At 50.4% G+C, this 25,076-nt stretch overlaps 13 protein-coding genes across 13 annotated transcripts; 5 read left to right on the forward strand and 8 right to left on the reverse strand.

Moving 5' to 3' along the window:
- Positions 1-183: 183 nt before the first annotated feature.
- AKAW2_20403A (uncharacterized protein) lies at positions 184-1,992 on the reverse strand (the record flags this gene model as incomplete). Its single annotated transcript, XM_041685112.1, has 6 exons — positions 184-451; positions 517-553; positions 604-1,114; positions 1,171-1,422; positions 1,494-1,665; positions 1,754-1,992. The coding sequence occupies 6 exons, from the start codon at positions 1,990-1,992 to the stop codon at positions 184-186; spliced, it is 1,479 nt and encodes a 492-aa protein (XP_041539229.1).
- Positions 1,993-2,965: 973 nt separating this feature from the next.
- Positions 2,966-5,192, reverse strand: AKAW2_20404A (Zn(II)2Cys6 transcription factor; the record flags this gene model as incomplete). Its single annotated transcript, XM_041685114.1, has 4 exons — positions 2,966-3,356; positions 3,410-3,574; positions 3,622-4,322; positions 4,371-5,192. The coding sequence occupies 4 exons, from the start codon at positions 5,190-5,192 to the stop codon at positions 2,966-2,968; spliced, it is 2,079 nt and encodes a 692-aa protein (XP_041539230.1).
- Positions 5,193-6,051: 859 nt separating this feature from the next.
- AKAW2_20405A (putative MFS multidrug transporter) lies at positions 6,052-7,971 on the reverse strand (the record flags this gene model as incomplete). Its single annotated transcript, XM_041685115.1, has 2 exons — positions 6,052-6,170; positions 6,225-7,971. 2 exons carry the CDS (start codon positions 7,969-7,971, stop codon positions 6,052-6,054), a joined length of 1,866 nt encoding a protein of 621 aa, XP_041539231.1.
- Positions 7,972-9,678: 1,707 nt separating this feature from the next.
- Positions 9,679-10,623, forward strand: AKAW2_20406S (type 1 glutamine amidotransferase; the record flags this gene model as incomplete). The annotated part of the gene is made up of 3 exons (XM_041685116.1): positions 9,679-9,916; positions 10,016-10,242; positions 10,339-10,623. The coding sequence occupies 3 exons, from the start codon at positions 9,679-9,681 to the stop codon at positions 10,621-10,623; spliced, it is 750 nt and encodes a 249-aa protein (XP_041539232.1).
- Positions 10,624-10,967: 344 nt separating this feature from the next.
- Positions 10,968-11,633, reverse strand: AKAW2_20407A (OPI10 family protein; the record flags this gene model as incomplete). The annotated part of the gene is made up of 1 exon (XM_041685117.1): positions 10,968-11,633. The coding sequence occupies one exon, from the start codon at positions 11,631-11,633 to the stop codon at positions 10,968-10,970; it is 666 nt and encodes a 221-aa protein (XP_041539233.1).
- Positions 11,634-12,104: 471 nt separating this feature from the next.
- On the forward strand, positions 12,105-13,137 carry AKAW2_20408S (thiamine pyrophosphokinase-related protein; the record flags this gene model as incomplete). The annotated part of the gene is made up of 2 exons (XM_041685118.1): positions 12,105-12,145; positions 12,210-13,137. 2 exons carry the CDS (start codon positions 12,105-12,107, stop codon positions 13,135-13,137), a joined length of 969 nt encoding a protein of 322 aa, XP_041539234.1.
- Positions 13,138-13,351: 214 nt separating this feature from the next.
- On the reverse strand, positions 13,352-13,892 carry RPB8 (DNA-directed RNA polymerase core subunit RPB8; the record flags this gene model as incomplete). Its single annotated transcript, XM_041685119.1, has 2 exons — positions 13,352-13,457; positions 13,564-13,892. 2 exons carry the CDS (start codon positions 13,890-13,892, stop codon positions 13,352-13,354), a joined length of 435 nt encoding a protein of 144 aa, XP_041539235.1.
- Positions 13,893-14,182: 290 nt separating this feature from the next.
- AKAW2_20410S (elongator complex protein 4) lies at positions 14,183-15,428 on the forward strand (the record flags this gene model as incomplete). Its single annotated transcript, XM_041685120.1, has 2 exons — positions 14,183-14,654; positions 14,719-15,428. The coding sequence occupies 2 exons, from the start codon at positions 14,183-14,185 to the stop codon at positions 15,426-15,428; spliced, it is 1,182 nt and encodes a 393-aa protein (XP_041539236.1).
- A 39-nt stretch (positions 15,429-15,467) lies between these two features.
- AKAW2_20411A (uncharacterized protein) lies at positions 15,468-15,758 on the reverse strand (the record flags this gene model as incomplete). The annotated part of the gene is made up of 2 exons (XM_041685121.1): positions 15,468-15,652; positions 15,701-15,758. 2 exons carry the CDS (start codon positions 15,756-15,758, stop codon positions 15,468-15,470), a joined length of 243 nt encoding a protein of 80 aa, XP_041539237.1.
- Positions 15,759-16,342: 584 nt separating this feature from the next.
- Positions 16,343-17,290, forward strand: SEN34 (tRNA splicing endonuclease subunit SEN34; the record flags this gene model as incomplete). Its single annotated transcript, XM_041685122.1, has 1 exon — positions 16,343-17,290. One exon carries the CDS (start codon positions 16,343-16,345, stop codon positions 17,288-17,290), a length of 948 nt encoding a protein of 315 aa, XP_041539238.1.
- A 934-nt stretch (positions 17,291-18,224) lies between these two features.
- On the reverse strand, positions 18,225-19,054 carry AKAW2_20413A (RNase P/RNase MRP complex subunit; the record flags this gene model as incomplete). The annotated part of the gene is made up of 2 exons (XM_041685123.1): positions 18,225-18,439; positions 18,532-19,054. 2 exons carry the CDS (start codon positions 19,052-19,054, stop codon positions 18,225-18,227), a joined length of 738 nt encoding a protein of 245 aa, XP_041539239.1.
- Positions 19,055-19,885: 831 nt separating this feature from the next.
- AKAW2_20414S (putative oxidoreductase, 2OG-Fe(II) oxygenase family) lies at positions 19,886-21,004 on the forward strand (the record flags this gene model as incomplete). The annotated part of the gene is made up of 2 exons (XM_041685125.1): positions 19,886-20,239; positions 20,297-21,004. 2 exons carry the CDS (start codon positions 19,886-19,888, stop codon positions 21,002-21,004), a joined length of 1,062 nt encoding a protein of 353 aa, XP_041539240.1.
- A 293-nt stretch (positions 21,005-21,297) lies between these two features.
- AKAW2_20415A (uncharacterized protein) lies at positions 21,298-24,335 on the reverse strand (the record flags this gene model as incomplete). Its single annotated transcript, XM_041685126.1, has 2 exons — positions 21,298-22,127; positions 22,202-24,335. The coding sequence occupies 2 exons, from the start codon at positions 24,333-24,335 to the stop codon at positions 21,298-21,300; spliced, it is 2,964 nt and encodes a 987-aa protein (XP_041539241.1).
- Positions 24,336-25,076: the final 741 nt, after the last annotated feature.

Here is a 25,076-nt window from a genome sequence, read left to right on the forward strand (position 1 = left end):
GGAGGAATGGTAATCTGATTGCGGAACAGGGACGTAGAAGTGACTAATTAGCAACGTCTTTGTCTACTCTACCTATAACCATAGAATTATAGGATAGGTGATCTTAGGAAATGTCATCTACTTCTACCCTACAACAACAGCATCCAAAAGTAACCGCTTCCCCAACTCACACCCAATAACTCTCTAATACGTATACTTAAACCCAGCTAACCCCTCAATCGCCTTCCCCCCACGATCAACCCGTTTATTCGCCCGCCAGAACTTGACGCTGAGTCCAGCCACTACCACGATAATCAGTGCGTTAGCGATCATTGTTGTCAACAGCCCGGGCCGGTAGTTCGGTGCATCTTGGGCCCTAAAGACTGTTGTCCCGATGATGCCTCCGATACTACCCCCGCCGATGAGGGTAGCGGATGTGAAGGCGCGTTTCCATTGGCCGCGGACGTTGTTACTAGCTCGCTGCATTAGCCCTGAGATATAGGGTAGAGAGGGTAGTAATTATGGGGAAGGGCTTACCTCTGCCATGAGACTAATGCCGGACAGTTTGCGTTGGCTACCCATCCATCAGCATGACGATTATACTTTCAAGCGAAGGAAACTCACCAGCAATAGTCGCCAGAAACACACCAAAATACCGTGGCCCTGACTCCTTGAGATACCCCAACAGCGCAAGCCCCAGCAGCCCCATAGCAGCATTTGCAGCAATGATCGGCCCTCTCAGGTGCCATTTATCCGCATAAACCGCCTGGGTGTACATCACTATCGCCGCTGCCACATAAGGCGGAGCCACCAGACACTGGGCCTTTGCTACCGAGAACCCCATACTATCTTCCAGAATGATAGGAAGAAAGTAAGCAATGGAGTAGCTGTTCGCTGTGGTGAGCATATACATGGCAGCGTATGCCCAGACCTTGCTATCTGCGCCACTGCGGAGATAACTTTTCAATGTGAATGGCTCCATGTAAACGTCTGAGCGGTCATTCTCGATGGTAGCTACCACGTAGGCGGCCTCTGATTCGTTGAGAAAGTGCCATGACTTGGGGGATTGCTCGGGAAAGTCGACGAGGATGGCGTAGGAGCCGATGCCCATTACGCAGGTCAGGATGCCCTCGATCTGTGGTGGTCTGCATTAGTGTTTGTCTGTAGGGTCTGTGGGGTACGGGGCAGTACAATGAAGATCCATCTCCACCCGGACTTGCCGCCGAGTCCATCCATCTGCATCAGTCCATATGCGAGAATACCGCCGAATCCGGATGCCGTACTGCCAATCAGGTAGAAGAGGGCATTCCGCTTCTGTAGTTCGAAGCGAGGGTACCAGGTACTAAGGAGGTAGACGCATCCTGGGTAGAAACCGGCTTCCAGGGCACCAAGAATGACCCGCAGTCCAGCCAGCACTGGCCATGTTGGCGAGAGGCCAAAGCCCTAGTTGTAATCAGTCAACGCCTCCACTACCACCTCCAAACAGTATAACACCCCATAATCATAAAACTTACAATCATCACGATTCCCCACATCAAAACAATAGCAGAAAGAAACAGCCTCGGCCCAAGTTTCCGAATAATTACCGTCATGGGGGGCTGAAAGACGGTATAGGTGATGAAAAAGACCAACGAGCTAATACTGTAACCATTATTCTTGGCATTCATCTTCAATTCTTCCTGCATCCTATCAGTACAACAAATTGAGTTAGCTTAATCTCTTGGCCAAGCCACGGCCTTGAAGCGGGGTTGAAAGAAGACTGGAAAGCTCATACCCGGCAACCGAGGCAGCTCCCAAGTTGGTTCTATCCAGCAAACTGATGCAATATAGACAACCCAGTGGAATTACCAGACGAATGTCAATTCGTCTCGTAAGTCTTTTCTTCTCTTTCGGAGTGAAATAGTCGAGGGATTCTCCAGGCTGGATGCTGTTCTTCTCGGCATCTTCAATGTGAGATGCCTCTAAGGACTTTTCTGTTTCCATTGCTGCGGGTACGGGAGATTCTTCTTTCATGCTTGGGGGCTTCGGAATGGAGGATTGGGATGCATTCTTTGACTGCTGTAATGGGATGGCATTATATAGCTGTCAAAGGGATAGGCATAGACGAAAGTTTCCCCGCAGGATGACCCCGCAGATCTATTACCCCGGATTTCGCCATTTCAGGCCAAGGTTAATTATGACTCGAGGAGAGAGAATTGAGTTGTGGGGAGCGATAGGACACGTCACGAGTCCCGCAGCTGTACAGTAGTAGATGGAAAGTTCACGGCAGGTCACTGTGTACTTGGCACCGAGGGACAAGAGAATCAGTGGAAGGGATCATTTGGGCCCTGTTCCGTGTGGCGAGGGAACTCGTATAATACGATAGAATGGATCTTGGTTCTCTTATAGCCAGAGCCTGGATCATCTCTGGGTATGTTAGAGTTATCAATATCGTTCTCGAGTCTTTCGGCTCTCCCGAGGCAGACCGGGGAGGAGGACTGATCTGGGAAATAGAGTTTGTTATCTCTATTCCAAGTCATGACATCAACATGTCCATGTGAGATATGATTGTACTGTCTGATTTGGCAAGCTAGTGGCCCAAAGTACCTAAACGGAAGTGTTTCCGCGATTCATCAGCATTTCATCAGCAGTCTGCGCTGCAAGTTCAGTCTGCGGGGCTTCTTATAAGCTATTCATCCATGAAAACTGCATGTTGTATCACCTCGATCGTATAAGAGGCTGTTGGAAGATAGCCCTAAATCATGAAAATGAAAGATGATTATCTCTGATGAGAGTTTGTGAAGGTGGGGGGAGATCGCTAAGGATATAAATGACATATTCCCGGCCAATGCTAGATGAATCACCGATGATATCCGTGTCTAAGCATCACGGTATGATGGTACCAAAACATAAACCTCACAACTCTAGTGGTATCTAAACAAGCCCCTTCCATAAATCAAACCAGTCAAGCCTCAACGCCAGCAGAAATATAGAGACAGCCACACATTTAAAAACCCCCAAAAGGATAATGGCTAATGGAACGATGTGGCGCAACATAGTAGTCCTGGTATGGATGATTCTCCATCGAAAAGTCCGCAGTCGCCATGAGTGGATTAATCACCCCAGCTGGCACCTTGGGCCGGGCAGGAGTATGATCTGCAGTCAAAGGATGGTCACTGTTGAATAACGCTAGGATATCTTCCGACATATGCATTGGAGGTCCGTGAGAGTCACTCCAGCCCCATGCTTCCTGAAGCTCCTGCTTCACGTGCTCTGCCTTCCAGCCCGTCTGCTTTATGATGTCCTCGAGGATGCCCAAGGCCTCTTGTTGAGCTTCCCTAGTTGCCAGGCACTCTGCGGCAATAGCGAGGAAACGGATCGATAGACTTGCGACTCCGCTGCGTCATATTAGCCATTAACTCAGTTATACGCATACTGGCAGTCAACGTACCGATCCCTGGAGTGTGCCACGATGCCGCAGATATCCCTTGCATGGCTTTGCTGTACGGTCTGCATCTCGGCACTGTACTCTGACTCGACAGGATTGGTCTTCGTAAGCAGGATGCGTGCAGTGTGGTATAGTAGTCGAGCGATGATCGTGGAACGCTTGATCAGCCTGTAAATGTTAATATGGCATGTGCGAATAGATCAACCGATGCTCACCATATCTGTGGAAAGACGGATTTAGAGTTTGTCTGCCACGACTGAATATATCCCAGAGGCATCATGGACCGCGGTACAGCTCGAGCCCACTGATCGCACCACTCATTATAAGTGCACCATTCCTGATAACGTTGGCTAATCCGCACGTCGTTGGCAGCCTCCAGTGCCGGTGGTTGGGCTAACGATCGAAAGTTGGCAATTTTGGCGCAAATAAAGACCATCTGATGCGTCCAGGCTTCTTCATTGCCTGCAACACTTGGCTGTGCATGATTCAAATCCAGTTCGACGCCCCACGTGTCCGGGTCCCAGGAAAGCGTCCAATTGAAATGCAAACAGCTGAGTAGTTCCATGCTTACATTCAGCCAGAAACAAGCACCTCCCAGTCCCGGCGTTTTGGCATTCCAGTGACACTCTTTGATTAAAGCTCGCGCACCAGCAATGTGGCTCATGCCTTGAATCGGTCGGCCCGACATTAACTCGTAGATGTTCAGAAGAATCGCCGTAGTTGCGCATAGAGCCGAGTCACGATCAGGGTCTTGTAATGAGCGAAGAAGATATTGTGAGGCGACATTGTGATGTTCTGCGGCCTTCTCCTCCCCGTATGAGGCGTCCACGTGGAAAAGATGCCTCGCACCGCATGCCAACAGGGCTTTGAGAAGCATAGGTTCTTCGAGCGCATGGAATGGCAGAATATGCGTGAACTATGGAAATAAGCAACTGACGACACGTCGCAAGGATTATCAACTTACATGTTTCACCGCATCCATCGAATCCATCCATAACCCGACCTCTTCAACGAATACCTGCAGCAGGTATACTTCCTCTGGGTTGTTGAGACAAGTATGGTTGGTGGCATTTATATGACCATCTTTTGTGGACCTGAACGGGGCAAAGGACGCACTCTGGTCGTAAAAAGCAGGGGCATTTGGTGGGCCGCTAAACGGTCCTGCCAGACTCCCGGACTGGGGCGTCCCGAAGCCATGTACGAATGAGGCACTTAGACTAGGAGTCAGACAAGGCCCTGTCGCATTCCCCTTCTCCAACGAAGGTTCCGCCACTTCGGGAGGATATCTCTCAATCCCGCCCACATATTCAGACGCTATAAGCCGTGACTCATCCCGAAAAGTCACACCCGTCGCTGGTATACGGACTACGCAGTGCGGGGGTGTCGATTTCTGGATATCTATGAAGTTTAAGCGAATACCACGTCTGCATACTCTGCCCGACTTCCGGCAATTTTGGCATCGGTGCAAAGCTTCGTCGCACTTCAGGTGACGTTCCCGACATGTTAAGCAGCCTGTCCGCACTCGCCTCGGCTTCGCAAGGACAATCTTGCTTTTTCGCTTGGCGGCTGACGGGCGTGGAGCATCCAACGATGTGCTGTTTGGTGTCGAAACTCCGCCCTCGTCGGATGGGCTCGTGTCTTGTGTGATAGCCTCGGTCGTAACAGCCAAACTGTTTTCGTCAAGATCGAACTCTAGTATATCGGTGATCTGCCCTGAAGCGGTCAGGTCCAGCGAAAGATCCAGGTCCGACGGGACAGAGACATGGTCGCTGAGAGCTGACGCCATGTCAGGCTGCTTCAATCAACGATAACCCGTCGAGCCCGAATCACAGTATATCGTCCAGTCTTGGGTTATGATCATCAGCAAACCCCAGATTCAGCCCCCGAAACTGTCACTCCCGAGCATTCTGCCAACCACAAGATCTATAGCGCCGTCCGGCTTCCTAACGCAGCACCACTTCACATAGATATTCGGGGCCGATAAGATAAGTGACGTAGTTGACAGGGATGGCCAACTCTGATCGAAGATTTGCGCACGATTCGAAGGTTTTCAAGGTGACACCGAAATTTAAATGCATAGGCACCGGTATTTGGAAGCGATCTAAGGGTCGTTGATCTGCTCGAAATTGCTGTTAGCTTATGTCAAGTAATATATAATAGCGTGCAGTCACAGTCAGACCTTATGGATTAACAGCAGACGGAGACAATGAAGTGTCGTCAACCAACTCACACTGGCAATAGAGAGACAGACCGGGGAATCTCAAAAGATCCGCAGGGAATCGTGACTCCGGGTAGGAGAGACTAGTCCCAGAATGGTCTAGGCGACCGATCAATACCGCGGCAGAACAAAGAAGCGATACGGTCCCGCTCAATAATTTCATTTCATAGTCTACTTGAAGTGGCATCTTTCACAAATTCGTAATTTCAATTATATGATTTGCTGTAAAGCGTTCGCATCTCTTTATAAAAGCTCGCAATTTTGTTCAACATTACCTTTATCCATAACTTTTGGCATTGGGTCGTAAATCAATGAGGTCTTCAGCAACGTGCTGCTCAGATAGCAGCTGCAAGAGAGGTCTATGTTATCGCCGTCTACATTCCTTCGGTCAACACCATGTACTGTAGCAGATCAGCAGCTCAATTTCTTATGCTTTAGTTCCCAGTCTGGGTACTCGGACTCGGAGGTGCAGAATGAGCATGAGTGCACCCCAGATGGCAGCAGAGAAGAAAGTAGCGCGAAGGGCAGCAGCATACGCTCCGATCACTAGTCAAGTTTCAGTATCTCTAACTTCCACGGGTACATATATCCAAAACTTACCTTGTTGCTGATGCATTGAATCGAGTTTCGCGATTGCTTGGACGGATTTGCGAACAAGGAGGATGACATCCTCCTTGTTTGGGCCGGTGACCATCTCTTCGAGTTGATACACGAGGGTGTTCTGGAAAATCCAGCTGCTGGTTGCGACACCCATCACCGATCCGAGATTTCTCCACAAACCCAAGGTCGTCGTGGCCACGGCCTGGTCCTCTTGATCAGTAGTGGCAAGAACCGATACCATTAGCGAGGGGAAAGAGCATCCTTGTCCGAGACTGGAGAGCGAAACGCAAACCATCGCAAGCCAATCAGGCGTACCAACGCCCATGGAAGCGGCAGCGCAACCACCGAGCAGTAGAAATATGTCGCCAAAGATGATGGTTGGCTTAAGCCGTTTAGTCCAAGTGATGATGAAGCCTGTCGACACACTGGAGATCGTCACCGCAAGAGTTGAGCCAATTAGCCTGAGACCCGAGTCAGTCGGAGTAGCTAGCTTGACTGCTTGAAAATACAGGGGCGCATTGAAGACCATAGTGTTAACGGAGATGGCGCCGAAGAAGTTTCCAAAGATAAGGCTGGCGCGAGGCTCCTGTACCAATAGCGAAATTGGCATAACTCCCCGCTCCACGGTCCGCTCATAGCGAACAAAAACAACAGCTAAGATGAAGGAAGAGATCAAGGACGTGATAACAATGGGGTGAGTCCAGCTGAACACATTACCACCCAGATTCAGTCCCATAATCAATGAAGTCACACCGACGACAAGTATGAACGAGCCGACAAGGTCAATGCTCTTGAGTAGCTGCATCAGACTCTTCCTCTCTGTTTTGGCCCTCTTCAAGCCCAGGTCGGCAGGGGTTGTCCAAGCTGCCACGATGAAGTAAACAAAGATGAAGGGCAATTGCACGAGGAACGCACCTCTCCACCCCACTTGGTCGCACAGGAACCCGCCGAATGCCAAACCAAGGCAACCACCGATGCCCAGACAGAGGTTGATGTAGGACTGATAGACGCCTCGGTATTCAAGGCGCACGAGATCACTGGAGAGAATCATGCCCATGGAGAACACACCACCAGCTCCGAGTCCGCAAAACGCTCGAGCAGCGATGAAGCTGAACATGCTTTGGGCGGCTGCGCACCATGCCGTTGTGACGAAAAAGATGGCAATGGCGAAAAGGTAGACTGGCTTCCTTCCAAATGTGTCAGAAATGCGCCCAAAAAGCGGGAGGAAAGCGGTAGATGTCAATAGGAACGCGGTCGATAGCCAAGATGCGGAGTTCGAAGCGTGGAAGTAGGAGGTTATAACAGGGTGACTCGAAGCCATCAAGGTGGAGTCAAAAAATCCGATCACGTATCCCATCAAGATACCAGAGAAGATAAGCCAGAATCTCATGGGTGAGACATTGATGAACCGTGAAGCATAGCCAGTAGGCTCACCGGCGGCAACTCCATCTTCAGCATCCCCGGGCACTTGTTTCTGGCTCACTGGAGCAGAAGGGAGTCGCTCGAGGTTAGGTTCAACATCGAGCCCTTGCGGGATTGAGGTGACTCTGGAGAGACTAAGCAACGCCGGGTCTTCCTCGGGGGCGAAGAGGGTTGAGGACAGGCTTGGATCAACATCCTTATCTACAGTCGTATCCTCTTGACTGATATATAATGATTGACGGGAAGATTCATGCAACAGTGGCGTAGACTCAGTAGCTTGGAGGGAAGATGGTGGCTTTCCATCTGTTGCATGGGGAGAAGTCATAATCGCAGTAGATGCGGTGAAAGAGATTGGAACAAATAATCACTCTAGAATACGACTTTGGAATAAACTTAAAGATCATAGAACATAGTATATGAAACTGAATATCTCCACTGAAACTTTGTTCATACAAAAAAGAAAAAGATAATTGAGAAAAGAAAAGGAAAGGGAGCAGCCTACAAAGGGAGGTGTAATTCAGACGGGGAGACTGGCTGAGACAAATTTTATAGAGGGATTTTCTGGTGAGTGGCACTAAAGAATGCATGCTGCGGCACGGTGGATTCCCTCCCGCACGGAACTATGGATATGACTCGACTCGGTCAGCCTTTGCCTGCTCGACCTGATTGCGCGAAAAGACCAACCCATTCTCCACCGATTTGGACGGCTGCATTGGTTGGTTCACAGGCACGAGGAGCCCAAAATTGGACATACCCGTCAAAGTTCTTCAAGATTCATGGTAGACATGAAGCCAACAAACCCTGGAAGCTGTTTTGATAAGCGCAGTTAGCGGCATTGCTGCCTCCAACCCCTCATCTTTTAGTATGGGTTTAGGGATGCATGTGGACAGGATCCTTCTTGATGCAGGCAAATGAGTGTCTTGCTCGTGCTGCGATTTCGGCCCACTCCCAGAGCATCACGTGTGTCTACTCTTGCTGATTGGCTCAACTGCAGTCATCGGACCCCAAACCGTGTATGCAGCCTGCAAAACCTAACCTAAAACGGTATAGCGGCCCTCACAGCGATACCGGCAGAGTACATCTCGGTAAGGCATCAATACCGAGTGGACTATCCATACTTTAGCACTTATCTATGGGGATGCAGTAGTCACCTGTGTCATCTGCGGAGCTGATGGCGTGCGAACTGTCAGGCCCAGGTACCATCATCTGTCTACCAATGGTTACTTTTCTCTTATGACATTGATCGGACCACTAGCCGAGCTCTGTCGTTTTCCGAAGCCAAGGATGAGTGATTTCTTTTAGACAGGTGAAGAGAATGAAGCCGCCGGTACTGCCCCAAGTCAATGGATCAGCCTTAGCAGATGACACAGTGCTGTATGCACGCAGCTTGCATGTTCAGTAAATAAGTGCTGCTGAAAGAACCCTGCCACATTGCACCAACTAGTTGCAGGATTCAATCCCGACTGCATGCGGTGTGCAACTGGATACTTTGTATTCGTTCGGCCCAATGCTTGAACAAGATTTACTCTTCAACCCTCCAATCACCTCCAATCCAGAAAGCAAGAGCCATCCGGTGGCCGCTTTGCTATGACATCCTCCCCGCATCGAGATGCATGATCAACCACTACTTGCAAAATTTTAGTCAAGGCCATCCTATCAGGTGCACCGTGTATACTCCTTATCAAGAACACTGCATTGTCTTTGAGAGATTTTCAAGAGAGACATAGAACCTCTTGAACAAAAGACTTTTGGATGGAATCGGTCCGAGCGGGAGGCACAGCCGAAGGAGGTGGCGGGACTGATAACAGACTAGCGCATTCGATAAGAGGGTCCAACGGTGATTCATACACCAGATTTACCTGTCCAGGCCACCATTTCCGACACAGTCATTGCGCATATCCAACAAGCAGATCGAACCATAATCTGCGAACAGCTTGCATCACAATTAACTAGCTTTTCAACCTGCTCCTGCACCTGCTTTCCTCTCCGGTCTCCGCCTTCGAATCACCGAATTATCCCTCCCTCCACCACAATGCCCCCGCTTCGTATCGCCATCCTTGAATGCGACACCCCAGTCGAGAAAGTAAATAACAAATATGGAGGCTATCGCGGTGTATTCTCCCTCCTACTCCGTGAAAGTGCTGCAGCACTAGGTCAGCCCGATAAGCTAGACCCAGAAACCGGCCTCGAGATTAGCGGCTGGGACGTGGTGACGGCGCAAGAATACCCCAACCTGGAGGATGTAGATGCAGTTGTTTTGTCCGGGTCCAGTAGGTTACCTTTCTACCTATTTCCCCCGTACCCTCCCGCGCATCGTGCAGCATGCACTCTCTCTGCAAGGCGCTCCCTGTGACTCATATGCCTCCTAGAACATGATTCTTTCGAGAACCACCCATGGATCCTGAAGCTGGTTGATTTCACCAAGAAAGCTTTCGAAGACAAGCGCGTTAAGATATTCGCCATCTGCTTCGGCCATCAGATCCTGGCACGTGCTCTTGGCGCCAGGGTTGGTCGCAACACTGCAGGATGGGAAATTGCAGTGTGTGAGGTGGACTTGACGGAGACTGGAAAGGAGTTGTTCGGGAGGGATAAGCTTGTATGTCTACCACCTTTCTTTCCCCCAAATTTTCAGAGCTGTCATATATCTATGGCTGTGGGGTAATCTGATCTATGCTAACGAGTATGTTTACAGCGCATTCATCAAATGCACCAAGACATTGCATACGGATACCCGTCCGAGGTAGTGTCCCTGGGCGCTTCCCCGAGATGTGCCGTGCAGGGCATGTATGTCCCGGGGAAGTTGATTGCTCTGCAGGGCCATCCCGAATTCAGAGAGGATATCATATCCGAGATCATCAAGATGCGGACTGCGTCTGGTCTCTTCTCGAAAGAACAATCAGAAGATGCCTTGAGTCGCGCAGGCCTCCCACACGACGGCATCGCGATTACCATGGCCTTCCTGAAATTTTTGATTTGAGCATACCCGACCATATAAAGCGATACTATACTTTCTGCCAGGGTTAATGGCTGATATACCTTCATAGCCTGGCTACCCGATAAACTCCATCTCAAGCGACGCACATAGATAGATCAAGAATAGGAATCATATCTTTTATCCACTAAAGATGCAAATGGTTAAAACCTCAAACCCAAGCGCATCTAGCCAGATGACCATAAACGATGGGTATAGAGCGACCTATAAAATCAGAGACACCGAGATGAGAGAAAAAAAGAAACCACCGAGATGCAAACGCTCAAAATCGACAAACCCTCCGAACCAAGCAACAACCCAAAGCCAAATAAAACAAGCACAGCACCACATCACCCCGAAGCCGACGGATCCTCCCTCTCCAAAAACGTCGGATCCATCTCGACCTTCCTCTCAAACTTCGTCCACCAATCGCGAAACGTCTTCAACGGAACAGTTTCCTGTCCTCTATTGCTCGGATCCTCGGACGCAAAGCTGGCCAAGAAATTAAACGCATTCCCAATAATCCTCTGCGCCAGCACCTTCGTGGTAATTTCCTTCTGCTGGCGGTTATGTCGTACCAACTCCAGCGACTGCCCCGCGCCACCACCAGCTTGCTCCGCCTCCAGCGCAGCAACCTGCGGTGCAACAGCTTGAACAGGTTCAAGCGAGATCCCCAACGTCACCATTGGAGCTGCGCCGGCCATCGCATTACCATTTTGTAGTCCTGGGATTTGCGGCGCCTGGACTTTAAGAATCGCAGAGGGTCTTTCATTCGCTAGCGCTCCGATAAACTTGAACTGAGGTGCATTGTTGTTCGGGTCAGGGAATTGAATGTAAATCGCAGCGGCGGTATCGGGCGGGAGGACAGTGCCAGGGAGGAAGAAGACGACGAGTTCAGTGAGTTTGGGCGGGAGGGGGAAATTGAAGGCGAATTTTGTGGTTTGGCCGTTTGGTTGTGTTTCGACGGCGACGATGTCTGTGAGGCACGGATGGTCTGGTATGATGACGGAGAACATGGTGGGCAATTGATGATGATGACGAATTAGGAGTGTTGTATTGTATAGAGCATGTAGATCAGATCTCGATCTGGTTGGAGGGGTTTGAATCTTAATGGTGTATTGTTATAGCTGGACTAGAAACAGCCGGAGGGAATTGCGACGCATGGCTTAAAAGGGTTGTTTCTTTGGAGCTTCCGGGAGGTGGAGAAAGCAAGCTAGCTAGGCCAGCCTTTTGAAGAATTTCCTGGCGCGTTCCATGATGGAATCTCAAAGAAAGACTCGGTGACGAAATACCCGTCTTCTGGCTATTGCCCTTATCGATAAGGGTTCCTTTCCCGCCCGCCGCGCTCTAGGCTGGTTGAAGAACATCCCGTTGGTAGGGGGAGACACCCCGCGGCTGACCTTTGTGATTGTTGTTAGTGTTTTGTTACTCACTAGATTTCTGGGCTTGTATATATACGTCTTTTGTTGATACACTGTTTTGGCATCATGGGCAAGTCAAATCTTGAATTGGTTATTGAGTGCGATAGGTAATTATTTCTCTTTCCTCCGTTACCGATCGCTTGGGTTCTAATCGTCAGATCCCCATGGCAGATTTCCGTACTACCAAGATAGCCCCGCATCCTATCTTGAACATCTGAAGAATTACCATGTTTTCAAGGTCGCCGGCTGCGATGCTACTCTCGGGTATATTCTGAACTCGACAGTAGAGCGGTTCAACTTGCCCTCGGAATGGTGGACAATTGACTCCGACAACCGGAGCGTCACCCTCCTTGCTCCGGCCGATGCGACTCCTCAACAGCGCAGCGATATTATGGCCAAGACGCTGAATAAGGCGGTGGAGCTGGGAACATTCGACATTCTCAAAGGATGGCGCAATGAGATGTATCCTATCTATGGACCAGGAGGTAAATTCCTCCTGGAAATGGAACGATCTGCTACCCCGCTATTCGGTGTCGTTTCGTACGGCGTACACTCGACCGTTTACGTGGAGGACGAGAATGGTCTACGCATCTGGGTGCCCAGGCGTTCGAGAACGAAGCAGACATACCCCGGTATGCTTGATAACTCCGTGGCGGGTGGAATGAGCACCACGGAGCACCCGTTTGAATGTCTTGTCCGTGAGGCGATGGAGGAAGCGTCTCTGCCGGAAGACGTTGTCAGGGCTAATGCCACTCCGGCGGGATGTGTTACGTACACGTATGTTCGGAGTGCAAAGGCTGGAGGCGAAACGGACCTGGTGCAGCCGGAGGTCGAATATATCTTCGATGTTAAGGTCGGGGCTGATATTATCCCCAAGCCGTGCGACACCGAAGTCGAAGAGTTCAAGCTTTTCACTATCGAAGAGACGAAGCAGGCATTGGCTAATGGAGAGTTCAAGCCCAACTGTGCCGTTGTCTTGATTGACTTTTTCGTCCGACATGGTATTTTGACACCGGAGAATGAGCCGGACTATCTTGAAATCATCGCACGGATGCATCGGCGCTTGGAGTTTCCGACCGCATCACACGTGACGGTATAAACTACATGCTGACTCGCATAAATGGAATCAGAAATGTGTTGAGAAGCAAGATTTAATGTTCTATTTGATATACCCTATCACCAATCAAACGCCGGCGCTGCAATCAAAGTACCCCAAGCATGCAAAAGACTTTTCTGACTATCCGAGACAGAACGGGCCAACGCCTCAGACCTTCTGAACACTATATGTGATGGTCGTGAAAGTTCTTTTTTGTCTATTTCTTCAGGAGCAGATACACGTAGTCGATTCTCAGGGGTGCCAGCTTCTTGTAAGGACCTTCGAGGTAAAGCAAAAGACCACCGAAAGAGATGAAGACGGCCCTAGACGCGGATTTAGTCAGCTGTTGTACAAAGAACGATCGATCTCGGTCACACGGCGAAGAAATCCGCAGCAGACCGCGATCCGCGACACATGGGATAATCTTACATGTTACCCTGGCTGGAACCCTCCTCAAAGCGGTAAACCTTGCCATGGCAGACATAATCGTAGTCATTAGCCAAGGTCTGCTCGCCCATTCCGACCTCTCTCCAGCCCTTCGAACCGGAGTCATCCTTGCCATCCAGAGAAAGCGTCGAGGCCAGAGCCATGTTCAGCGACTCGTTAACAACACAAGGGTAAAGCTCGGAGTTGACATCGAGAGTGAAATGCGAAAGGGTGTCGGTAGAGTTGCAGCTCAGACGCGAAACACGGTCATATTTCTGCTGGTTGATCGCGGTGATCGTGAAGGTGTCTTCGAAGAGTAACGGGTCGGACATGGTTGCGATGGTGGCTTCGAGCGTTCAATTGAATCGCAAAATATGTAGGGTATCGGCTTTTACGCGAAAGACAGTAGTCGGGAAGGGATAAGACGTGCGCTGGCAACAAGAGGCGTGGTGGTCGTGGTAGCGCCAGAAAGAGGTGAAAGCGAAGAAGTCGAGGGCGGACAGCTTTTTTGCTCGACTTTTAGCGCGGCGCCGCTTTTACTTTCCCGGAGCTGCCCCGCAGCAAATCTTCAAAGTATTCCCGTTCGGTTCATTGCGTTCCAATCATTCTACCAAATCACACGATGTCTTTTCGCAAAAGGAATATTGGTCTTTCGGCAGGCGCTGATCGCACTGGTGTTGTTAATGCTAATGCACAGCCGCAACAGCCTACTGCGACGCCAGAATTGACTCCCGGTGTTCGCCCCTCCCCCGACGATGGGCGGCCGACTACTTCCACTGGTACTCCGTCGCTGGATAACCTTTTAGCTGGGCATGGAGGTCTTCCCATAGGGAAGACGCTATTGATTGAGGAGAATGGGACTACGGACTTTGCGGGTGCATTGCTAAGATACTATGCGGCAGAGGGTGTGGTGCAAGATCAAAAGATTCATGTCGTGGGAATGCCTGAACAATGGGGAAGGAGTCTTCCGGGCTTGTTAGGTCCGGCTGATGCTGTTGATGATAAGCAAGATAAACGGAAAGGAGAGCGCATGAAGATCGCTTGGCGATATGAGCGCCTGGGCGAGTTTGGAGCGGGGATTGCTGGTTCAAGAGGTATACTGTCTTGTCGGATTATCGCAGTGATACTTTATAGTGTGCTAACAGACACGTTCTGCAGCGCCCTCAGGAGATCAGAGCCAATCTGTCACGGATCCAAACGTCGACAAGCGGCCAGCATTCTGCCATGCATTTGACCTCACGAAACGTCTCACTCATCCTTCCATTGCCAACGTGAACTATATACCCCTCGCGCCATCGAACGAGCCCTTGTTCGTGTCGATTCATAAACGACTTCAAGCCGCAATTTCCTCTTGTCCACCAAATACTGTCCATCGCATCCTCATTCCTTCCTTGCTGAACCCCACGATATACCCGCCCGATTCCTGCCAGCCCGACAACCTTCTGCAGTTCCTACACTCTCTCAGAGCTTTGATGAGCGCGCAGGGTGCGCGGGTGACGGCGATGATCACGTTGCCCTTATCTCTTTTCCCCCGTGCCACAGGACTTGTGCGATGGATGGAATTATTGAGTGACGGTGTCATTGAGCTGTGTCCCTTCCCGCACTCCTCCGACGCTCTCGCAACCTCGGGTGCCGCTACTTCGCAGGAAGAACCACCACAGGGCATGCTGAAAGTCCATCGTCTGCCAGTACTGCACGAACGTGGCGGTGGTAGCGATCAGAACATCGGACAGGATTGGGCTTTCACGCTGAGCCGGAAGAGGTTCGAGATCAAGCCATTCAGCTTACCGCCAGCTGAAGGAGACAAGGAAGGACAGGATGCAGCGGTGACGGGTGCAATGCCAAAGAAGGCGGATCTTGAGTTCTAAGTTTCACGATGGGTTGGGATAGCCAAAATCAGACCACAATCACTCCTCGTGATCCGAACCGTCCAACATATTCTGCAGCTCGATCTGCTCGGACATGGCGGACCCAGTGTTGACCATTGACCGGAGGTAGTGTCTCCCATATGAGTCAAGCCCCGGTCCGGCAGGTGATGCTGAGAAATGAGACCGAAGACGAGGTGCAATGAATCTCGAGAAGCCTAGATATGCTTCGAGCTGTCAGCAGCTGTCATTGGAGAATAGACGAGCGGTGGTACCTAGGAGTAGCAGAAATGGTGCAAAGAACACCAGGAACAGCAGGGATAAGAAGCTCATTATGACTTGTGGCAATAGAGCCACTTGGACAGCTTTAGATAATGATTATACGACTCTTATTATCTAGTGGTAGCTTCCAGCAATCGCCGAAGAGCATCAACTCTCCCACATAACATGACTAAGCACGTACAATCCACTAGCTTGAATAGGAAAGGCGTACTTCCAGCGCAGCTCTTTAAGAGCTTCCACCCCACCGAATATTTTTTCTCGCTTCCATCCTCATCGCTCATTCAACGACAATCTGGATTTGCTGGCCAAGTCCACGAGCCTCATTCTTCAATTCGATACTCTATAATGCTGAGTTGTATTGATGGTAAGCAGTGATCCTATCCTCTCTGCGCAATTGTCCCTTGCTTGCATGATTATACAAATACTATAATCTGTCAATCCCCTGAAGCTCATTAAAATAATCTCATTAAAACGAGCATATGTGATTGAGAAACGTATCGAGAATGAATAGCATTTTCTTGCGCTTTTACATTTCATCCATGCCAATCATTGGAATCTGAACGCTAACGTTCATATTCAGTCGCAGCAGCAGATCCCTTGATAAATTGAATTGTGCCCCCTTAGTCGCTAAAAAAATGGATATCGAACCCACCCTTCCTATTCCGATCTCGTATATTGGGGGTAGCTACTTTCTCTTCTCAATTGATGCAGTTACGTATGTGAGACGCGAGCATCACATTTGCGGCGTCTTAAGCGGCACATTGCCTCAAATCCCACAACAGAATGTCTTCCTGGGCTTGCCCTTGAAGCTAATGCCGGAAGAGGCCCGGTTGCTCGTGGAGAAAGGTGTAGCATGCATTGTAGACGAGGTAAAAGTCCAAAAGGACGGAATGCGAGCCCTCATGGAAGAGGATCGCAAGAAGTATCTCCGTGAGCTAGAATCTCAAGGCCAGCATGCTATGCGACTACAACACGACCGGAAGGAGCAGCAACGCGAGAAGGCTTTAAAGAAAATAGAAGAAAAGAAGGCTGCCAAGGCCAAAAAGTCTGCTGAAAAGCAGCAGCAGGAGCAGCCTGACCCTGTTAATAATGAGGCTGCTGCTAAAGACCCGGTTGTTGACTTGTTCGCACACGATCAGCAGTCGTCACGCCGTTCTTCGTCCGCCACTGCTGCTGCTGCTCCCTTTGGCACTGCTATGGGAGTCACGCCTGCTACGTCTTATCCGCCTCTTCCGTATGAGTGGTCTGCTGAGCAGCGACTACCGCTTCCTGATGTGCCTTCCTCATACCCTTTGTTCGCTCATCTTCACTCTGAAGGATATTACCTGTCCCCTGGGTTGCGATTCGGGTGTCAGTATCTTGCTTATCCCGGTGATCCTTTACGGTTCCATTCCCACTTCTTGAGTGTGTCTGCTGAATGGGATGAAGAGTTGGATTTGATGAGCATTGTTGCTGGAGGTCGACTAGGTACTGGTGTGAAGAAGGGTTTCATGATTGGGGGAGCTGAGAAGAAGCTCGAGGGATCGGAGGCTGGGGATCCCAGTAGTGTGAGGACTTTCAGCATTGAATGGGGTGGAATGTGATGTGATGTGAACTATATTCGACGTTCTCTTCGGTCTTATTGATCGTCTCTGAGCTGAGCTCCGCATGCTGCACGCGCAGCTTGCAGCATATTCCATTGCTGCTTTTCTCCTCGGTGGAGTAGAAGCACCATGTCAGAGGGAGCTGTGCAGCGCTGCAAACTGCATTTAAGCGCTCTCTCAAGTCCAGCAGAAATGCCTACGGGCTTGATTGCAGCAGTCAATCCTCGAAGCAGCTGGTAGAGCGGTTACCTGACAAGGTTACGAGAATACTCTACAGCTGTCGATTCTCCAGCACGCCCCAGGGCAGCGCAGTCCGACGTAAAGGACTTTGATTGGAGGTTATTACAGCCTTGAAGATCATGTCATGGCTGAATAACAAGCAAGGAATTAAACGAAATCATTCTTCAACTATACAATTCAGATTATCTCCGCGTACACTTGTAGTTGCTACCAAATCATCAGGTCTCGGCCTCTTATGCACAAGGGCACGTCTCGAAAGCCTTGGGATATCCTGCTGGACCGTGCTGACAAGGCAACTGGTCTTGGTTCACTCCAAGGGCTCACTCGGCAGCAAGATTCGTTCACATCGTGAGAGGAGCATCAATCCCTCCATCGATAATCAAAAGCTGGTGCGAAGGCCGAGTAAAGTCCTGTGCCTTTGTATGAGCTCCTGATAACATCATATGGATTAAAATTTCCGTAGCGGCCCGTGCCTGGTTGATGCGAAGCCTGTCAGATGTGCTGCAGACGGCGGTACTCTCGATGGTGCATCTCCTGGCGCGTCAGCCTCGAGTAGTCTACCATGACTATGGGTCAGACTATACTCGTGGACCCAGTTCTGCAGGATAGTCTCCCTGACCGTTCCCTGGTGCAGTCCACCATAAAGCGATCTAAGGATCATTTCCAATAAAAGTCTTCCACCAACCCAGCCAGTCTAGATATAATCCACATTCCGCCACTTGAACTTCTTATTCGCTCTGTCCACCGGACGATTCTGGAACTGACTGCCATGAAGCTCAAACACGAGCTCCTCCTTCTTCTCAGAATGAGCACTCGCCTCCCCAGCCACCGCCGCCCCATCAGCATCAGCATCATCCGCCTGAGGCAAGGGCACACTAAACCGGAAAATAGTCTGCTCCTTAGGAATAGCTAAACCAAACAACCACAATTAGCAACACACCCAATCCAAACCTCATCAATCATCAAAAGCAAAGAAGAAAAGAAAGGAGAAGAAAACATACTCTTAACCTCATCCCCCCGCGTAACCACCACAAACGTAAACTTCGTATCCCTGACCACAATGCCCCTAACCCCAACCCTCCCCTCACACCGACTCCTCACCACCTCCACCTCGGCCCCATGAAAGTCCGCACTGGAGAGTTTACTCCCATGCGACAGCGGCGTCATAGGCGGCTTGAACTTCTTCTCCCCCAAGTCCAACATATCCTGCATATACCGCACCCACATGCCATGCAGTTCCTGGAAAATCGCATACTTGCATTCTTCCTTGGGGAGGTCGTATAGTCCCGAGGCGCGCTTCTGACGCGCGGATAAAGGCTGCGGCTTTTGCTTGCGCAGGAAGTACTCTTTCTTGCGGAGGCGGTGGAGGCGACGCCGAGAGCGGTTGTCGGCTGGCGTTGGGGATGTTGGTCGCACGTAGAGTGGCTTTTGTTTTATGCGCTCGGTGAAGAGTTGGGTCGCTGTGTCGGGGGAGTGGGCGCGTGAGAGGAGGGTGTGTGCGATGTGGGGTTTGGGGGTTGTCATTTTTATGGCTATCCCGGGTTGTATGATTGGGGGGTGGGTATGTTGGGGATTGGAATTGGGGAGGTATGGAGTGGTGGTGGTGGTGGTGGTGGTGGTGGTAGTGGTGGTGGTGACGGAGTGATGGTGTTGGTGTTGGAAAATTGGTGGTTATCGGAGTTGCTGATAAGATCACATGCTGATTGGGTTGGGTCCGCTGGTTGGAGATGTATGCAACTTAAGACTCTTGCATTCAGCATCAATTCATCGGTAATAGATTTGCATGCAAACTCTTCTGTTTATATGATTTGAGGAAGCTACAGGATTATAATGCGGGGAGACTGATTAGTTCGAAGTATCTTCAACGTCAATTGTGACTTGATGAAGCTAAGTCAAGGCCTCGCCTACAACTTGGCCACCATGGTTAATAGCTCAATTCTGACGATACTATAATGAGTGCTAACCTAAAGACGATCTTTACATCAGGAATGCTACAAGCGTCCTTTATATGGCTCTTAAAATAGGATTACCTACATATGCAGTCCCCGCGTCTGGTCTTGTCTGTCTTGTCTGTTAATCTACGTCTGCGCAATATCAAGCTATGCAGCAAAGAAGCCCTCGGATCAGAGTATAGAGCACGATGTATCACTCAGATAACATGACAGCTTAATATTATATATGATGTGCTATGTGTTTGACCGTCCGCCTCTTTTTGAATCACATTAGTATGGTTGCCGATCATCCCTCGGCATAAACGTCTTCTCCGCATATCACAAACTATATATACTCTACCAACATGATCAATAATGGGACTATTTCCACCAGAACGAATGTGCAGCCAACTAAACAACCAAAATGTCCAACCCAAGCAGCCTACCTCCATTCCCCTCCTCCGTCCCTACAGCCCCCCTCCTCCGTCTCTCACTCTCCAAATTACAAGCCCACGATGTCACCGAAACCCACAACCTCCTACAAGCCTGCAAAGACATCGGGTTCTTCTACCTCGATCTCCGCGACGCCGACGAGGGCATCGCCCTCTTAACCAACGCAGACGAGCTCTTCCCAATCGGCGAACGTCTATTCGACCTTCCCCTGAACGAGAAGAAGAAATACGACCTCGCCAGCCAGAACTCCTACTACGGATACAAAGCGCAAGGCGCCATGATAGCAGACAGACAGGGCAACCTAGACGGGAACGAATTCTACAATGTTCTTATCCCTCCCCATTACACCCTCCTACACACATACTAACACTCACCTACATAGGTCTCCAAAGACGACATCCTAAACCTCATCACAACCCCCCTCCCATCCCCACAAATCCTCCAAGAATCCCGTCCCCTCCTCTCATCATTCATCCAAACCTCCCACAACATCGTAACCCTCCTCCTCTCAATCCTAAGCACCAGCCTCTCCCTCCCCTCCTCCTCCACACTCCCCAACCTCCACCGTCTATCTGCCCCAAGCGGGGACCAAATCCGCTTCATCAAAGCCCCTCCTACCGCTACTCAGAACAACCCCACCCTAGGCGAACACACCGACTTCGGCAGCGTCACCATCCTCTTCAACCGTCTCGGAGGGCTCCAGGTCCTCCCTCCGGGGGCGGACGCAGAATGGACGTACGTCCGCCCCTTACCCGGCCATGCAATCATCAATCTCGGTGATGCGATGGTGAAGTTCACGAACGGGCTGTTTCGGTCGAATATCCATCGTGTGGTTGCGCCGCCGGGACAGCAGGCGGGGTTCACGCGGTATAGTCTGGTGTATTTTGCGAGGCCGGAGGATGAGGTTCCTTTGCGGCGGTTGGAGTCGGATAGGATTCCGGCGTTGGGGGAGGGGGTGGTTGAGGAGGAGATTAGTAGTAAGGATTGGGTGATAAGGAGGGCGTTGGGGAGGAGGGTGGATTTGGGAAGGCCGGTGGATTATGAGAAGGCGGCTGGGACGGAGGGGGTGAGTAGGAGGTTGGGGGTGTAGAGTTGGGAGTTTGTAGTATATTCACAATGGTTTTCGTCTGTGGGAGAGGCGGTTACAGGAGCTTTGGGGTACATGGAGAGGTTTTTTATATGATTCCTCTTGGCAGGGGTATACTAGATGGTTATGTTGATCATAAAAGTAGCCAGTATCTAGTGTATGTAATTTATATGATGAAAATCTGGTAATCGATAATCAGAGCCTTGATAGCAATACTATTTTGTTCCTTCAATGACTGTAGACTTTTCTCGTGCAACTAGAAATTAAACTCACAACACAGTCAACAAACTAATACTTCACTCAAAATCATCAGGATAATCATCCTCATCATCGAACGGCACGCCATGCACATCCGACATGCCGCGTCCAGTAGAATCCTGAATCTTCTGCATCTGATGCCTCGACTGAGACTGATACAAAGCCATTTCATCAAAGTCTTCACGTCTATCAACTTGCCACTGCTGAGCACCTATAGTTCGAGGAGAACCTCCACCTCCACCCGCACCACCTACAAAATCATTCGCACGACCACCACCACCACCACGACGCCGATTCCTCGGAGGCGACATAACCTCCTCAGAAGCCCTCATAGACTGCTGGTTATAGCCAGAAGAGAATCTGTGCAGAGCCCGATCCCCCGACAAATTAGGCACCCAGTCATCTGACCGTAACCGTTCAACAAAGGCGCGATGCGCCATATCAGCTCCGAGGACGCGCGAGACATAGTCATAGAATTCCTTGGACGCAGCTGCAACTTGCTGGACGTGCTTAACCTGCAAGAAAACCGGCTTGGACGTTTCCTCGGCCTCGAATTCCGCCAGCGCGATGGCGGTTTGACATCCGTTGCGAATCTGTCGCCCGTTCCAGCGGGTCCTGGATTTACTGTTCTGCTCCCAGTTTGCGTCAGCCCACTCCAGGATGGGGCCGGTGTCGATGGTTAATGATGTCTTTCGCGATTTGGCTTTTTCTAGATTCATCTCCCAGATGGCGTGGTTCTGGCCTTTGTTGAGCCCCGGGTAGTAGAGAGCTAGGTGGATGCGAGAGACGAAGGCTTCGTCGAAGGATCCTACTCGATTGGTGGTCAGGAATAGTAGGCCTTTGTAGTATTCTAGTACTCGTAGGAAGACTTTTCGTTTGGAACGTCAATGTCAGTAAGGATGGAGGACCCTGCCAATTAGAGTGGAAGGGGGATGTGCTCACCTGATACAATGGCATTTCTTTCCAACTCCGTTTTGCTGCGCGCCGCAAGGAAGACGTCGGCTTCGTCTAATAGTAGGACGCAATTCCACGCCTCAGCCTGGGCAGATATACGATTCAGCTTGTCTTCCACTACTTCCGCGCTTGTCCCCAAGTCACCGCAGGTGATTGGATACAGTGGTCTTTCAAGCCAAGCCGCCATACATTCAGCAGTTGAGGTCTTGCCTACACCCGGCTCGCCGTGCAGCAAGATAATAAGGCCTTCTCCTTTTCCTCTGACCAAATCCGGATCGATTTGTTGGCTTTCTCCGTCCTCCTTCGACTTTCTATCTGCAAAGTGGCGCTTCACCTGCGCGTAGAGCATTCTCTTGTGACCCGGCCGCAATTTGAGATTTTTCCAGCCATCGTCGGTAGGAACCGGACGCATGCATTCGAGGTCGCAAAGTGCCCAGCGACGGCGATGGAGATCCCATGCGCAAGCACGGTCGGGCATCATAACAAGCTCATCTTTGCTCCAGAATTCCTTCCTAGTTACTTGCTGTTCCGGGGCAGACTCTTGCCGAGCCAGGAAGGCATCGTCGCGGATAAAGTCCTTGGTTAACTCTGCGTCCACCCAATCGTCGTCGTAGATTGTTTCGGAAGACGATCGAATATATTCCTTAGACTCGCGGTTTGCTAGTACTCGGATATACAAAGATTCGGATACTTCGCTTCCTGTTCCTCCCATGGTACTGGGAATCGACAAGCTGGGCACCCAGTCCGGGTCTTCGTTGCGGGCTGTTTTGAAATCAACAATGATATTACCCTTTATATAGTCGGTCCGTCTGTTAAAGTTTCCCGGGCAGGATGCGCCATCCATGTGACATGTTAGGGTGGACCCCGAATAGAAACGATGTTGTGGGGTAGCGAAGGTAGCAAAGAGCTCGCCTTGCTTCAATAACTTCTCGCGCAGCGCTGGGTAGCCGCCCACAAACTGAGTCGGGACTATGCCCAAAGACCGAATTGGGCGCTCTCCACTGAAGTGAGGAAGATGAAAGTCTCGTGAAAGCACGCCGAATTGCTCTCCATCGTATCCAATCTTATAAAGTCGGATGATGAAAAGGTTAACCCGTCCGGGGTAGCTGGAGTCCAGGACTGGTCGTCCCTCTGAAACCTGCAACACTTTCCATATACTTGGACGATTGGTTGGCTGGACATGTGGTGCACTTTGCTCCGGAGTGAACCAACAAACCACCTGCATACCTGGGTGGAATAGATACCATAGATTGCTGAAAGATATTGTTGGGTCAATTGTCGATGGGCTTGGAGTGAAGTTTTTCAGTAGAGCACGATGGCGGCTTATTACCGGACTGAGATGACGATCCATGAAACTGACAAGGCAGTCGAGCGCACGAAAGGCCTGACGAGAATCAATTGGCTCTTTGCCTGGTTCTAGAGGTGTAGGATCGTCGACCTCATGTCCACTCTCTGTTTTCCATTTGGCAGCGAGCTGTCGATGCCGCTCGCGGATCTCCTCGTCGTATCCGACGAGTACTTTGTATGGGCGTAAGATGACAAATGGGGCAGACTGGTCAACCTTGGAAACAATATCCTTCAAAATGGACGCTAACAGACTGGAGTTGATTCGAATACGCTCAGGGAGATCATCTTCGGCGCCGCCAGTATCGATTTTGGGCTTCGGATCTCCTTCTGGTTTCATTTCGTTCTCTTCAGCCCTGATCAGGGCAAGGATTCCGAAGCGGCGGATGCTTCTCTCGATTTGCTGCCAGCAGTATTGCGCAGGACCCTCCAAGACATCGATGACGTGACGTTTTTCCTCGGCATACATCGTCTTGAATTCGTCCCATTTCACGTAACGGAGATCCATAATAACATCATCGGAATCATCGCATGGGTAATGCCTGGTCTCTTCGTCTTCCGTATCGGTGGAGGCAGAGCCATTATGGCTGTGGTTGTCATCTTCCTTATCGTTTGCGGCTTGCTCGGGAATCTTAGAATGGTTTTCTTCGAGACTTTGAATTCTAGCGCGAAGATCCTGCAACTCTTTCAACAACTCCAGAGAGGCGTCCTGGTTCGATAGCTTCGTAGGAGTATCGACCGGGATCTCCACTACCGGCTCTTCAGTGATGGTCGCCATGCTGGGATGAAATTTCCAAGTGTAATTCAGATCGACTGGTGAACGTTCATGCGAAGCAAAGTCACCACATTGAAGGGGCAAGGACCATGATTCCTGTACCGCTCTTCTGAGCGTGGCTTTATATGCCTGTAGGCTCAGCACTTCTCCTTTGAGACAGTTGAGACGTGCGCTCTAGGCAGGAAAGACATAGCACTGCACATGTAACCCACAACGAAGCTTATTGTAGTTCGGACCCCCGGAAATGGTAACTGGCAAATGAGAAGCTGAGGATTGTGGTCAATACGAACTATCCCTGTCTAGAGTCGGAGTCTCGGGCTACCGTGCATGAACTACATGGCGAGACCGTGTCCAGCATGCAACACTCGTTCAACTTCGTGGGATGGCGTTCTTTATGTGCCGTCATTGCATGAGACAAACAGTATCCAACCACTCCTAATCCAGAGGAGCTGAGAGTGGCTGGCTGAACAACCTGGAGATAGCATCTGGCACAAATAACAGCGTGAGAAATCCCGCAAGTGCACGGCTTCCCCGCCTGTAAACCCGCATGGAAGGAGCCATCTGCACGTCAGCGTATCATGAGCAGTAGGGAATGACTCGTACTTCTCCGCGGGCTGGACTATGCTTACTAGTCAGTTTGACCTTCTCGTACGGGGAAGTCCGTGGATACGTAAAGACCTAGCCCCTCAAATGTCGATAAAGGCTGAAATTGTCAGGCCGAGAATCTCATTTGTGGCATCCCTT

Source organism: Aspergillus luchuensis, chromosome 2 (genome assembly GCF_016861625.1).
Source record: "Aspergillus luchuensis IFO 4308 DNA, chromosome 2, nearly complete sequence".
NCBI classification, from domain to species: domain Eukaryota; kingdom Fungi; phylum Ascomycota; class Eurotiomycetes; order Eurotiales; family Aspergillaceae; genus Aspergillus; species Aspergillus luchuensis.